The 14,049-nt window shown below is 49.7% G+C and overlaps 1 protein-coding gene across 3 annotated transcripts in view; it reads right to left on the reverse strand.

Annotated features, from left to right (window-relative positions):
* Positions 1-14,049, reverse strand: part of RPH3A (rabphilin 3A) — a 255,224-nt gene that overhangs the window by 33,702 nt on the left and 207,473 nt on the right. For all 3 annotated transcript variants that reach the window (XM_082698404.1, XM_082698405.1, XM_082698403.1), the window contains 4 exons: positions 5,624-5,753; positions 4,277-4,363; positions 3,385-3,550; positions 20-58 (listed from right to left, as the gene is read on the reverse strand). In XM_082698404.1, the coding sequence (XP_082554530.1) occupies positions 20-58; positions 3,385-3,550; positions 4,277-4,363; positions 5,624-5,753 (422 nt within the window). The remainder of the gene's footprint in view (positions 1-19; positions 59-3,384; positions 3,551-4,276; positions 4,364-5,623; positions 5,754-14,049) is intronic.

The raw sequence follows: 14,049 nt of genomic DNA on the forward strand, positions 1-14,049 counted from the left end.
CAGAGTCAGCAGGACCCACCTGTTTTCTGACCTGGGCCCCTCCTGTCTTCAGTGTCACCTGGAAAGAGAGAGAGAGAGAGAGAGAGATGATGGGGGAGCCCTTGTTTTACAGTTTTGGGTGAGCCCTCACTTAAGGAGCGCACAAAGTTCCTGCCACTCTCAGGAACTTTTATAAAATGAGCTGGAAGTCCCCTCGCCCACCTTCCCCTGGGATGTAGCTCCCATTCACTATTTCACATGATTTCCTTTGCATGCATGAGCCCGTGTGAGCACGCACAAGTTTTAAAAAGAACAAACTGGGATCATTAGCCAAGGATCATACAAACTGTTCTAGAATGTTCTCTGTTCGCTTGAGTTTCCCCAGGACTCACCAGGCATGCTCCAACCTCAGGTCCTCTTGCACGTGACATTCCCAAATGTTCCATAAGCCCTCTCTACCAGCTCCTCAGACAGCCCTTCTGTGACCTTTCCATCCAACACAGAGCCTCCTGCCACACCTGTCCCCTGCACCTGCTTCATCTGTCCTCCGGACCCCATCACTATCTGGTATTACGTGGTATTTGGCCGTGCTGTTTGTCGAGTATCTGTTTTCCCCAGGACAATTTTAGCCGCTTGAGGGCAAGGATCTTGTCTGTTCCACGTAACACTGTAGTCCTGGGGCACAGAACAGAGTCTGGAACTCCCTGGGTGTTCAATAAGGTTTTGTTAAAAGAGTATCGAAAGCTTCTATCGTGGGCATCATTCCAAATCTATAATACACATTTCCATCATTCGATTTTAAAAGAGGCCTAATATAGCATGGTGTGGTTGTACCATCATCCATTAAACAATCCCATTAATGGACAGTTAGGGTTTTCCAGGGGTTTTGCTACCATAAATAATGATACAGTGAATACACTTACACAAATATCTGTTTATATTGGCCCTTTGATTGTTGCTAGATATATTCCCAGAGAGGGACTGCCTGATCATATGGGATGTACACTTTGAATTTTAATAAATTCTGCCATAACACTTTGCAAAAGCCTGGAGACGATTTATAGTCTTACCAACAGTTTGTAAAGTACCCATGTCCCCCACCTCCACCAGCACTGGATGTTACCACCAATAATTTTTCATGTGTCACTGTGCAATGCTGCTGATGTTTTCTTTCTAGTGATATGAATGGTTTGGGAGCTATTTGCTTTGTCCAGAGTTTATCTGATAAGCTCATTCATACTATCGATGTGTGTGATGTGTGTGTTTGTGTCTTTAACATTATACGATATTGGTTAATATTTACTAAGCACTACATTCTGCAAAGCACCTACCATCTAGTATCTCATTTAATCTTCACAGTAACCCAGTGAGTTATTAACCCCATTTCACAGACGAGGAGAGTCTCAGAAGGCTAGGTGACTCGTAGAGCTAGAACTGAGATTCGGGTCATCCTGGTCTCAGATGTCCCAGATCTTGATGGTGAGGCTGTGCAGTCTTCCCAGTCTACAGCGGGGAAAGCTTAACCAGGAAGAAGGCTGTTGTGGAGGTTAGACTGGGGGCTCCTTGGGGACGTGGTATATGTTGAGAATTCGGTAATTCTCTGCAAGGAATAGACTTGGCTTGGGCCACTTCGGGAAGAAAGCATCTGGAGGATGTGTTTTGGGTGCCAAGCACTGTACAGGACCCCTTGAGAAGTCATCTTATGGGAGACCCAGTAGGACATTTCAGCTCGGAGACCTTCGACTACCACCTACCTTTCAGAAGCATTGCTGGCGGCACTGACCTCCAGAACTGACATTCAGACCAGATTTTATCACTTAGTGTTCACTGAGCTCATTACAAGGGCCTCGTCTGGTCAAGTCTACTGGTCTCAGGCAGTTAAAACATGTTCGTATTAGAGTTGCTTTTTTCCTTTTTTATTTTTTTGCCTCTCCCTTTTATCATTCATTTTACTAATTAATAATATTACTTGGATAAGGATGATAATATCTATAGCCATGGTAATTTCCTTTTAGCAATTTCCCTTTTACTCATCTTTCACTTTTAATTAGTACAATTTCAGATACTCTACTGATGGTTGATAGGAGTCGCAGGGACAAGGAGGTCCTTCCCAGCAAGTCCCACTCAGGCTCCAGTGTGTACCACGATGATGGGAGTCTCTCAGTTTCTAATTTTAATTTCCACCTCCGTGGTACCTCTAAATACTCCATCAGAGATGACAACGAAAGGTGTTGGCCGCCTGGCGTTGCTGGAGAGTTCCCTGTGCGACCCTTTCCTTTTAAAAAGTTTTTATTTTAGGGGCACCTGGGTGGCTCAGTGGCTTAAAGCCTCTGCCTTCAGCTCAGGTCATGATCCCGGGGTCCTGGGATCGAGCCCCACATCGGGACCTCTGCTCAGCAGGAAGCCCGAGTCCTTTCCTCTCTCTGCCTGCCTCTCTGCCTAAATCTGTCTGTCAAATAAATAAATAAAAGACTAATTTTAAATGTTTATAAAAAATTAAAAATTAAAAATTAAAAAAAATAAATACAGTAAATAATCTTTAAAAAAAAGTTTTTATTTTAATTTCACCATTGGACAAGAGTGTTACCATATTGCACTATACGATACGATAGTGCCGCTGTATCACACTTCACTATGCAGTGTTACATTCATCCCAGATATACAATATAGTGATTCAACACTTAGACACAAGACCCTGTGCTCATCATGACAAGTGCCCTCTTCCATCCCCGTCACTTCCTTCACCCATCCCCCACCGCTCCCCTCCGGTAGCCATCAGTGTGTTCTCTACAGTTAAGGGACTATATCTTGGTTTCTCTCCCTCCCTTTGCTCACTTGTGGCCTCTGGAATTCCACATATGAGTGAAATCATACGGTGCTCATCTTTCTCTGCCTGACTTAGCATTATACTCTCTAGCTCCATCCATGTTGTTGTAAACGGCATGATGTCATTATTTTTCATGGCTGAGTAATATTCCATTGTGTATATCTCTATATTTATGGCTACCATGTCTTCTTTATTCATTCATCAATTGGTGGACACAGGCTGCTTCCCTATCTTGGCTACTGTAAACAATGCCACTATAAACATTGGGATGCTTGTACCCCTCTGAATTCGTGTTTTGTATTCTTTGGGTAAATACCCAGTAGTGCAACTGCTAGATTGTAGCGTAGCCCTATCTTTGACTTTTTGAGGAAGCTCCAACTGGTTTCCTGGGCTGCTTTCTTGAAAAGGGTTCTTCCTCTGAGCTGCGCAGAGGACAAAGGGGTCCTAAACCCAAGCCCTGAGGCTGGCTGTCCACCAGCTAGGTGGAAACACAAGACATGATGTCAGGACATGCTCCAGGTAGACCAGTTAGCCAAGATGTGTCCTTGGTCTTAAAAGGAGAAGTTGTTTTGTCTTACCTCGGCTTGGAGCCCGGGCCGCATGCTTGGGCTCAGGTGTGACCTGCTCAGGAACAGCAGGTTCAGTGACAGGTTGCTGGGGCTTGGTCTTCTTTATGGGCATAGGCTGTGGGAGGACCTGTTTGGGGAAGCCCTTGAAGAACCATGCTCCGGATCGCTTCCACACCTAGGGGAAGACAGGATGAAGACACGGCGGCCAAGCACTAAGAGTACTGCTTCCACAAGTGCCAGTTTTTAACATTGCTCCCTGCAGGGGGCACCTGGGTAGCTCAGTGGGTTAAAGCCTCTGCCTTCCTCTCAGGTCATGATCTCAGGGTCCTTGTATGGAGCCCCGCATTGGGCTCTCTGCTCAGCAGGGAGTCTGCTTCCCTCTCTCTCTCTGCCTGCCTCTCTGCCTACTTGTGATCTCTGTCTGTCAAATAAATAAAAGCAATCTTTTTTAAAAAAATACATTGTTCCCTGCCCACAGTACAGAGCCTGTCACAATTCCTATGTGACTCACACACTATCCCCCAAACACTCAGTAGCCGGGTCTAAGTATACCCATTTTCTTGATGGAGAAAGCTGAATGTCAGAAAGGTGAGGAACTGCCATAAGGTTACCCCACAAGAGAGTGGAAGGACCGTAAGCGGACTCCAAGCCTTCCACCTCTTAAATGTGTACACTCCCTACTTCTAGGAAGAGAAAAGTCAACGGAAGGGGGAGAAGAGAAATTCACTCATACATCACTCTTCCGCCAGCGTTCACCGCTGAGCTGGCAACTCTGTACCAATCCCTTACCCGGTTCCCCAGCCCGCGGCTGCCACCCTGTTCCCCTGGTTACAGTGAGGAAGGGGGAGCTGGACTAACACGGAAGGGTGTCCCCAAAGCCAGACGGGACTAATGCACTCACCTCTCTCTGCTCCAGGCAGATTTTGCATAACCACACGGGATGCGGGCGGTTATTGGAGGTCTCCACTCCGCACTTGGTGCAGACATTCTGGGGACAAAATATAGGCCAGAGCACACTCAGACATGCCAGGCTCTGTCTGAGCTGCCAGCGATCGGGGCGAAGGGACTGGGAAGGGTGGCCGTTAAGCCCCATTCTCTCTTGATGGATGTCAAGAGCTTGAGCTCTCTCTTCCTCACCTCCCTCCCATGGCCAAGGCCAATTAGGATTCAAGTTCCAGTCTGAGTCTTGCTTTCCAACAAGAACTAGAGTCACTCTCCAGCCCTGGATGAGTAAATTCTCTTGAGTTCTCCAAGAGTCCCTGTGGGGTCCGAGTTTTCAGTGTCCACACAGGGGAGATCATGGACCTGGTTTTCCCAGTAGAGAGGCCCATATATTTGTTTGTTTATTAAACTGGTTCTTCTTTCTTTCCCCATGAATTGGACCTAACCTGGCTTGTGGTTGCAGGTTCAGCTCTCTGAGGAGAACAAAGTTATCCTTATAAAAGCTATGACTGTGTGATGGTTTGAACATTATATTTTGGCTGAGTTGCCTGGCAGTCAAGACAAAAAGGAAAACCCAATAGGTCATGAAGCTTTTGCTATCTCATGGACTACAGCCGGTAAGTGTTTTAGCTTGGATAAACTTTCCCCGGTATTGCATTCTAAATGCTAAGGGGGACCCCAAGCAGGAGATGCCAAGTGACATTATGGATGTCCCCAGCTCAGGTGCAACCCCACATCCCTCTCCTGGGAATCGGGCAGAACCAAGGGTAGTTGTATCGTGTCCTGGAACTCACGGGCCGACTCAAGGGCTGACAGCTTGAGGGGAAGGTGCAGGAGGAGGGAGCACAGAAGACTCCCCTTCAAGAAAAAATGCTCAAGAAGCCCAATCAATGGCTCTAACTTGGCCGGAGAGGAGCTTTCTAAGCCAGGGTAAGAGAGGCTGGGCCAACCCTCCATGTACACACGGTGTAGACACATGCCTGGCACACTTTTGAGCCTGATACATAACTCGCTCAGCCACAACCAGGACACTTGGAGACTTAACCATAGCTCAAGTCCTAGTTCACCCTGGATGGAGCTGAGGTCCAAGGGGACAGAAGAGTCAGAGCATCTTCTCGGACAGGAACCAGAATCAGGGCTGCCTAGAAGATAGTCAGGCATCGGAGCACCTCCAAAGGAGTATATATGTTGGCAAACATGCTTCAGGATCCAAGTTCCATCCCCAAGACCCAGGGCTTGGCTGGAGCCCAGGTCTGGCCCCGTGCATGAGATGGGCGGGGAAGCAGGGAGAGGAGGGTGGCGGTACCTTCTTACAGTCCTCACACACCACACAGGCGGAGCCCAGCATCCTCAGCTGTTCTCCACACAGGATGCAGCGGTTCACCCCATCCCCGGCCACATTCTTCCTCATGTTCTCCAGACGGTCCACCAGGCGCCTGGAAGCAGATGCAGAGTCAGGAGGGCTCTACAGGACCAGGGACCACTGGCATCTCCCACGGTATCAAGCTGAGGTCTCCCTTCTCTGAGTCCTGGGTTCCTGAGTGTCTGATGGTGACTGCTGGACTCTTCCCCAAAATAAGGCACACGTAGGTGAAATTCTGATACGTGTTCAGACCACGGCAGACCCATGTCCCATATCGTCCAATTCTATTGACCTCAGGCTAAGCACCTGATCTAGACTTTCTCTGTCTCCTGTCACCTCCTCCAGGGAAGCTGCCTTCTGAGCTCCAGCTCTGTTTATCTAATTGTCTCCCTGACGTCTTCACTTGGATGTCTTCATTGGCATCTCCGAGTTTACTTGCAGCTGCTCGTCATCGTGGGCCTTCTCTACCCCCATCCCTAGCACACCTGCTCCCCTTCCCGGGATGCAGCTGGACCCTGCCCCCACTCCCCCCATGGGCCGAATCCCACCCGTGGGCACCGTGGGCATGAGAACTGCTGGGAGACAATTTGGGAATCACAGGCTCTAGAAGATCTCCGGCCGCCCTGCCTGGCAGCCACCTGCTGCAGACTCTCCCCACAGGCCCTCTTTGTTCCTGCCTTCCCCTCCAAGTGCTCTGACTCCCAGTGTTATAAATAGCAGCTTCTCCCTTTGTGCTTCATTCATCAGAGAGCCGCTCCGCCCCGGGAGGGGCCAAGAGCAGCCTGTAGGCCCCCAGAGCCTCCACTGTGACCCACATCGGACAGAGCTGCTTCGGGAGGCTGGATGCGCAGAGCCAGAGCGACCCTCTCCTTCTCCTTCTCCTCTTCCCTCTCTCGCCCTCCCTGTGCTCTCCCTAGAAACTGTTTCTATAGGATGACAGGCGGGGCAGTCACCAGGCGCCAGCCCCAGCCTGAGGTCGCAGAACCTCCATCTAGAATGCCATTTGCTGGTGTTTACTGAGCACTTACTATGTGCCAGGTGCAGAGCGAAGCCCTTCCCCTGGATCTTCTTAACGAGTCCCTCCAGCAGCACACTACGCTGAGCACTATTCTTGTCCCTATTTTCCAAGTGGGAAACCTGAGGGGTTAAGGGATGTACACCAGTCTCACAGTGGGAGGTGGAGAAAGCTGGGATCCAGACCCAGGCACAGTCGGTCTGGAGTCCCTGTTCTTAACTGCAATTCCACCCAGCCACTCTGTGGCTCTGGAACAGAGCCACAGGCATCTTCTTCAGCGGTCTGATCTCCACTCTGCTCAACACCGCTTGTAGCCCCCGCACTAAGGGAGACCCTCAGTCATTGGTAAGCACCAAGTTACACACACGCAGTTACCCCGGCTGCTTCCGTCCCTCTACCTCTCACTTGCCCGAGCTTGGGACGAGACACCCCGCAGCTGCCCCCAGCATTTTGTTTCCCTGAAGAGCCCTCAATGTAGGGTTGAGAAATCTGAAGTTTGGCCCTGGATTTTGCCTCTCTGGACTTGTTTCCTCATCTGTAAAAGAGAAGGTGTCGGGCTGAATCAGCGGTGGTCAAACTGTGCTTTATGGCACCCCAGGGTTCCTTGGTGAATTCATGATGACACTTTCCTCATACACATTTTCCTCTTTTACTATTTCTTCCTTTATCCACTGCCCTAGCCAGGAAATGGTGAGATTTTGTTTGTTCTTCTTACTCTGGCAGGGCAGGGCCCCCAGCACAGAGAGGGTGAGAGACTGGCCTGGGGCTGCTCAGCGAGGGTGAGCATCTAGTTCTCTGGGTCAGGAAATCATCGCCGCTTTCCATGAAACCCTTCTGGCTTCCCGCCTCAGGTCAAGCCTCAGGAAGACAGCCCAGACCAGATGACCCAATTCTAAACCACAGTGCGTTCTACTCAGGAGTCTCAGAGGCTTTCCTGCCTCTCTTGGAAAATCAAGGCCACAGACTCACTCACCATTTAAACCCGCATTCTTAAGACTCTACCCAGATGCTTGTTTCTTGCACCATTCACTCCTAAATGCCAAAAGGCCCCATGAACAGGCCTTATATGGGGAGAGTCTCATTAGCTCCTATCAGTACAGCAAATGGCATGGAAAAACAACAGATTTAAGATCATTATTCAGAGGTCTCAGCTCAGGAACCCTTGTTACTCATGAATTCGGCAGAGACCAATCAGGACAGAAACGCACGTGGGCTGGGACGAGCACACCTTCCTCCTCTGCTCCAAGATCTTTCCTGCAGCCCACTCGTGTGGATACGCTCCCTGCAGCCCCCGGTGCTAGGACCTCAGCATGGACAGCTGCCACTGCCAAAGGTCATAAACTTAGCACGGAAACGTTGCAGGAACCTAAATCAAAATTACGTCACGGAAGACCGCGGGTCACCGATGGGTCTTTATCCTGGTGATGAAACATTTTGGCTTCTTTATCCCAGTCTTGGCAGGAGCACCCTGTGTGCACCCCAAGGGATGCCGGCAACCCTCCATGCGTTCAAAAAGGATACAGAGGCATGGAGCCCCGCCTCCGACCTTGTCAGCTATGGGTCTGCAGATGCCCCCTGAGCAGCCCTTCGGGGAGCCATGCATGGGCAATGTGGAGGGGTGGGGTGGGGGTGCTCTCAAAATTGGATCTGCCTGGGGATCACATGGGGAGAGCGCGCAGTTTGGAGACAGTGATGCTGTGGGATGGAGGCGGGGTCTGGGAATCTGAGTCTCAGGGCGGCTCCCTCTGTGATTCTGATGTTGCTGAATTCCTAGGCACACTGGGGAAGCACTGAAGGAAGAAAGGGAGCAAGAGGGCAAACCCGCATGGGAGAATGTCCTCCTTATTATGCTAAAGGAGGAAAAAGACCCCCACCCCAAAACCCAGGATGTAGAACTGTAGTCAGGGTGCATACTGGGGTTTGGAACACGTGCAACAAATTTCATGACAAAAAAAAAAAAAAAAAGGGAAATCAGAAAGGAAACACACCCAAATATTCACAGTGAGAATCACTGGGTGGTGGGATTATAAGTAACGTTTATTTCCTTTTTTTTTTTTTTTTTATTTGCTTCTTTAATGCCTCTGTCTCCCTCAGTCCTCCAGCACCCGATTAGCTGGCCTCCCCATATGCTTCCTTAACCTCCCACCACAAACATGTGTTGCCTTTATTTTAGAAGAGAAAATGCATTTTTGAAGCTAGAGAGCTGGGAAGGCAGGGTTAAAAGACGTGGTTTGAATCCTACCTTCTCTCTCTCTCTCCAGTCAAAGACCTTAAAAAGCCTCTGTTCTCTGGGAGCCCTTTTCCCAGACTTTACTGTGAGGGGGTTAGACGAGGTGAAGCTCAAGTTTCCTCCCACGGGCACCAGTCAGGGAATCTCAGATCCTGAGGCTGAAACGCCGCGACTTCCCAGGGCGTCTTGAAACAGAAGGTCCCTCCATGTCGAAGACAAGGCCCTCTCTGCATCGGCGGCCTGTTCTGTTTGCCTGTCTAATGCCTCCACATTAAGAGCCCAATTAGCTGGACACCGTACGTGCCTGTCACTCTCTAGTTATGTCTTTACATGCCCGATTAACTTTACGACTACCACTCATGCCCTGCGTCCAGGAAACCCATCCATCACCAGGCTGGGTGCTTAAGAGGAGCTGCTGCTTACTCTGTGATGTTTCCCATTTCCCAGGACGCTTCCAGAAGCACCAGAAAGTCTATGTCTCCTCTTCTGGGTCCCAGCAGACCAGCCCTGGAGGTGGCGGGAAGTGGATTCCCAACTTGGTCTGAACTTGCTATCCGAATGGAAGCAGATGGGCTACTCATTCCTTCTGATATTTATGGAGTGCTTGCCATGTGCCAAGCAGACAATGAGGACCCAAGAGGGAGCAAAACAGGTGAGTCCCTGCTTGAGTGGAGCTGGCATTATAGAGAGGGCTTGGGCCTTACTGAATTCATCACACAGATCATCATAATCACACTCATAGTAAGCTCTCTGAAGGACAAGTATCAGTGGTCAGGAGAAGGCAGAAGAGAGGGACAGGAACCATCAAGAAGGGACCTCGGAGGAAGCGACCATCGAATTGAGATCTGAGCATAAAGAGGAGCTGACCCAGTAAAGAGGGCAAGAAAAAGCACTTGGAAGAAGAGGAAACAGCATGTGCAAAGGCCCTGTGACACACTCAGCATGGCTCATGGGCTGGATGGAAGAAGATGAGGCTGGAGGGGTGGGCAGTGCCTGCTCCATGCTGGGTCTTGATGGGATAGCATCAAGAAGCTTTAGGTAGAGGAGACTCAACACCCCCATTTTGAGACAACAAGTGGACATAAGAATGGAGCCCTTGAGACACTCAGAGCTATGAGAGTTTCAGATGCTGCCGTGGGTCCAGGCAGAAAGAGGCAGGTAAGTCCCCAGACTTTGTCTACATGTGGAGCTGGACCGGGTCTCTGGAAACCACAGGATTATCCCCTGTGGGTCTAACTCAGTACTGCTAAGAGTACAGTAGCAGGAGGGCCATGAAATCCCGTTGCCCAATAGCAGGCTCTGGGAAGCTGCCCAGTGTGTTAATTTCCTATTGCTGATGTAGCAAGTCAATGCAATCTTAATGGCTTAAAAGAACATGTATTTATCACCATCACGGTTCTGGAGACCAGATGTCTGACAGGGGTTTCACTGGGCTCAAGTCAAGGTGCTGGGAGGGCTGTATTCTTTCTCGAGGCTCTGGGAGCAAATCCATTCCTTTGCCTTTCCCAGTTTCTAGCAGCTGCCTGTAGTCCTTGGGTCATGACCCTTCCTCCATCTTCAAAGCCAGCAAGTGTAGCATTTTCCAATCTTGCTATGACTCTGACCCTCCTGCCTCCCTTTTATAGGGACCCATGTGATTACACTGGGTCCACCGGATAATCATCCCATCCGAAGAGTCTTAATCCCATCGGCAAAGTCCCTTTTGCCATGGAAGGTAACAGATCTGTAGGTTTCCAGGGATTAAGGTGTGGACATCTAGGGTTGTGGGGCAGAGGGCCATTATTCTGCCTACCACACCCACATTCCTGCCCCATCTGCCACCCAGGTCCCATGTCCACCTGACTCACGTCTGAATCAAGACTTCTGCCCTCCTCTCCAGAGCAAGGTTTGGGCAAAATATCCCTATGCCTCACTGTGGATGTCAGACAAGCCAAACTTTGGGCTCTCAGGATCCTGAACACCTTCTCCAGGCACTCAGAGTCCCTACACACAGGTACACACACACACAGGCATGCACACACTTCCAGAATTTAGAAACAGGCAGTGATGCAAGGCTTGGGGTGCCAATTCCGGGGGGAGCTTGCCTGGGTCCCTATTTGGCTTTGCCATTTCCCCGCTCTGGGATCCCCCAAGAAAGTTACTTAACCTTTCTGAGCCTCTCTTTTTCATCTGTAAACCGGGGAAAACACAGTTCTGACCTCCTAGGGTTGTAGCCAAAATAAAGTAAGAGTGTTTTTGTAAAATGACTGGAACATGATAACTACTCAGTAATGGTTGCTACTAATTATTTCTTCTGGAAATCTGTGGCTTTTACAACTCCCTATACCCCAGGAAATCTGTCTTTTGAAAAAGCCTTTGAAGGAGCAGCGATGACTAGAAACAGACAGGGATGGTCCGTATCCACACAGGTGAACACATTCATCCACGGGCACACCCCTCGAGGCACAGGTCCACGTGCATCTGTGAGTACACCCATGCACGATCACAGACCTGTGAGCGATCATACCTACACGCAGAACGTGCCTTCTCATGCACAGGTCGCAGAAAGCCTAGCCCCGTTTGGCTGCCTTGTGTAGACAAGGACAGAAACCACATCGTGGGCTGACCCTTCCTGTTCCTAAAGCCCGGGTTCCCTCAACAGGTGCAAACTGGCCTCAGAAACATTCAGGCAGTTGCTTCTGCACTGGAGTGTCTCGATGAATGTTGAGAGAAGGCTAGTGGAGCTACGATTATGTGGGGAAATAGGCTTAATGTGGTGTGCTATGGAGACGAGGTACCCTGCCCATGAGGCATGATGGCTTTGCAGGCAAGTCCTCAGTCGGGGAAATGGCCGGGGCTGCGCCACTGCTGGGATGCGGCTGGAGCGGCCGCCTTTAGAGCAGCGGTGGGCTGTGATCACATGCGATTTGTAAAAATTGCACAAAGTGGGAGAGTGGATGTCATGTTGTCTCTCTCTCTCTGGCTCTCCCTCTGTTTTTTCTCTCTCTCTCACACACCATCAATTCCCGATCGTGCAGCTTTTCCCCTCCCCCTAATTGCCCAGCGGGGGAGGATATTACTGTTAAGTTTATTAAACTTGGCGTTTTCTCATCAGATCCTCTGCTGTGAACGGGGATATGGCTGCTCTGAGGAGGGCCGGCCTGAGTCTCCATGGCCAAGGTCTCTCAGGAGCCTGTCCTTAAATGACTGAGCTGCTCTATCATGAAGCCGTTTGGCCGGCATGCGGGACGTGAGCATTTCAGACTCATTAATCCTCACTGTTGTTTATTGCTGTTGACACCTGGGGAGCTGTAGATCCTCATTTCTCTCCTTGATGGATTGGGGAATGGTATTCCTGCTCAGGCCTCAGCTCTTTGGGAAGAGGGTCACCTCAGCTCAGAGCTGGAGACAAGGGAGCCAAGACAGAAAGACTTCTGGAGGATTCAGCAGAGCTAAGGTAAGTCTGTCAATGCCAAGCAAGGAGCTGGGTCATTATAAACCCAGCGATAGTCGCGGATACCAGGTGCTGTGCTAAGTATTCCGTATGCACTGTTTCTTTCTTTCTTTGAAGATTTTTTTGTTTATTTGAGGGGGTGGAAGGGTAGAAGGAGAGAAAGTCCCAAGCAGACTCCTCACCAGGTGCAGAGCCCGACGCCGGGCCCGATCCCATGACCCCCAAATCACGACTCAAGCCGAAACCAAGAGTCAGAAACCCAACCGACTGCGCCACCCAGGAGCCCTCCATGTGTTGTTTTCCTTAGGCCATCTACAACCTGTGAAAACAGCTCCATAATTCATCCCCATTTTACAGATGGGAAACCGAGGCACATAGGGTGTGCGAGGGGCAGAGATGGCGCCGGAGGTTAGGTCTGGCTGCCCAGATGTAGTTGCCCCCTGTAGAAGAATGAAGTCTTTGTTTCTCTGTAGTGTTTAGGGGTAGAGCTCCTTCTAATCCCTCCCCAAGCCTGGCCTGGAGCCGGGGGTGGGAGGAAGAGGACGAGGGTCACTGCCATGGAGAGACAGGAACTGTCCCGCTGAAGGAAGAAGTGTGTGAGACAGAACCGGTTAGCCTGGGTGAAGATCCAAGACACCCCTAAATCCCTTAACCCACTTGTCAATCTGCCTTCCCTCCATGCACCCCGGAAGGCAACAGGATAAAGTAGAGAGACAGATTCAAGTTCAAAACCCTGGTTTGGTCCTGTAAAAGCTGTGTGCCCCTGGGCAAGTGTCTGAACCTCACTGAGCTTCAGGTTTTTTCAGCCATATGGCAAGGACAACAATCTGTCTCTCAATGAGGACATTAAGGAGGTAAAAGGACATGTAACATATTTGGAAGGCCCTAGCACAGCGCTTGGCAAATAAATACTTGCTTTTCTACAGAACAGCAGAGTTAAGACTCTAGCCCTAGAGCCAGCCTGCCTGGGGTTATAATTCTCAGTTCTATTGCTTTTTAACTGTGTGACCCTGGGCAAGTTGCTTAACCTCTCTGTGCCTCAATTTCCTCATCTGTAAAATGGGAATGATGATAACATGGCGCCATGCATAGGATTGTTACAGAAATTACATAAAGGAATCTATATAAAGCTTCGAGCACAGGGCTGGCACGTGGAGCTTTGTAAGAGTGAGCTACTGTTTTATTTCCCTAGACGTGGAGCATGGTACCAGGAAAATTCTCAAGTCTGTTTTCTTCTCCCTTTAGTGAACCACTGACAAGAGGGCTAGAGCAGCAGTTCTCAGCAGGGAGTGTGTGGTGATGGATGGAGACACCTGGGGTTGTCCTAGCTGGGTGGAAGTTTACTAGAGGCATCTAGTGGGCGGAGGCCAGGAACTCTGCTAAAAAATCACCTACAATGTCCAGAACAGTATACACCACAAAAAATGATCTGTCCTCAAATGCACATAGTATGATGGCTGAAAAACCCCAGGTTGGAAGGACTCAGAGACCCCATGGTCCAACTCCCCATTTTAGAGATAAGGTCCAGAAAGCGATGAGGTCAAAATGATTCAGTGAGAGGCTTAGGGTTTAGGATTCATTCAGCATGAACTATCCCTCCAACACATATTCATTTGTTCTCCGTTTTATGCCAGACACTGGGCTACTTAAGGAATTGGGAAGACTTGCGTGTTCATCTTGTAAAAACAGGC

Source organism: Mustela nivalis (assembly GCF_964662115.1).
Source record: "Mustela nivalis genome assembly, chromosome: 14".
Taxonomy (NCBI): domain Eukaryota; kingdom Metazoa; phylum Chordata; class Mammalia; order Carnivora; family Mustelidae; genus Mustela; species Mustela nivalis.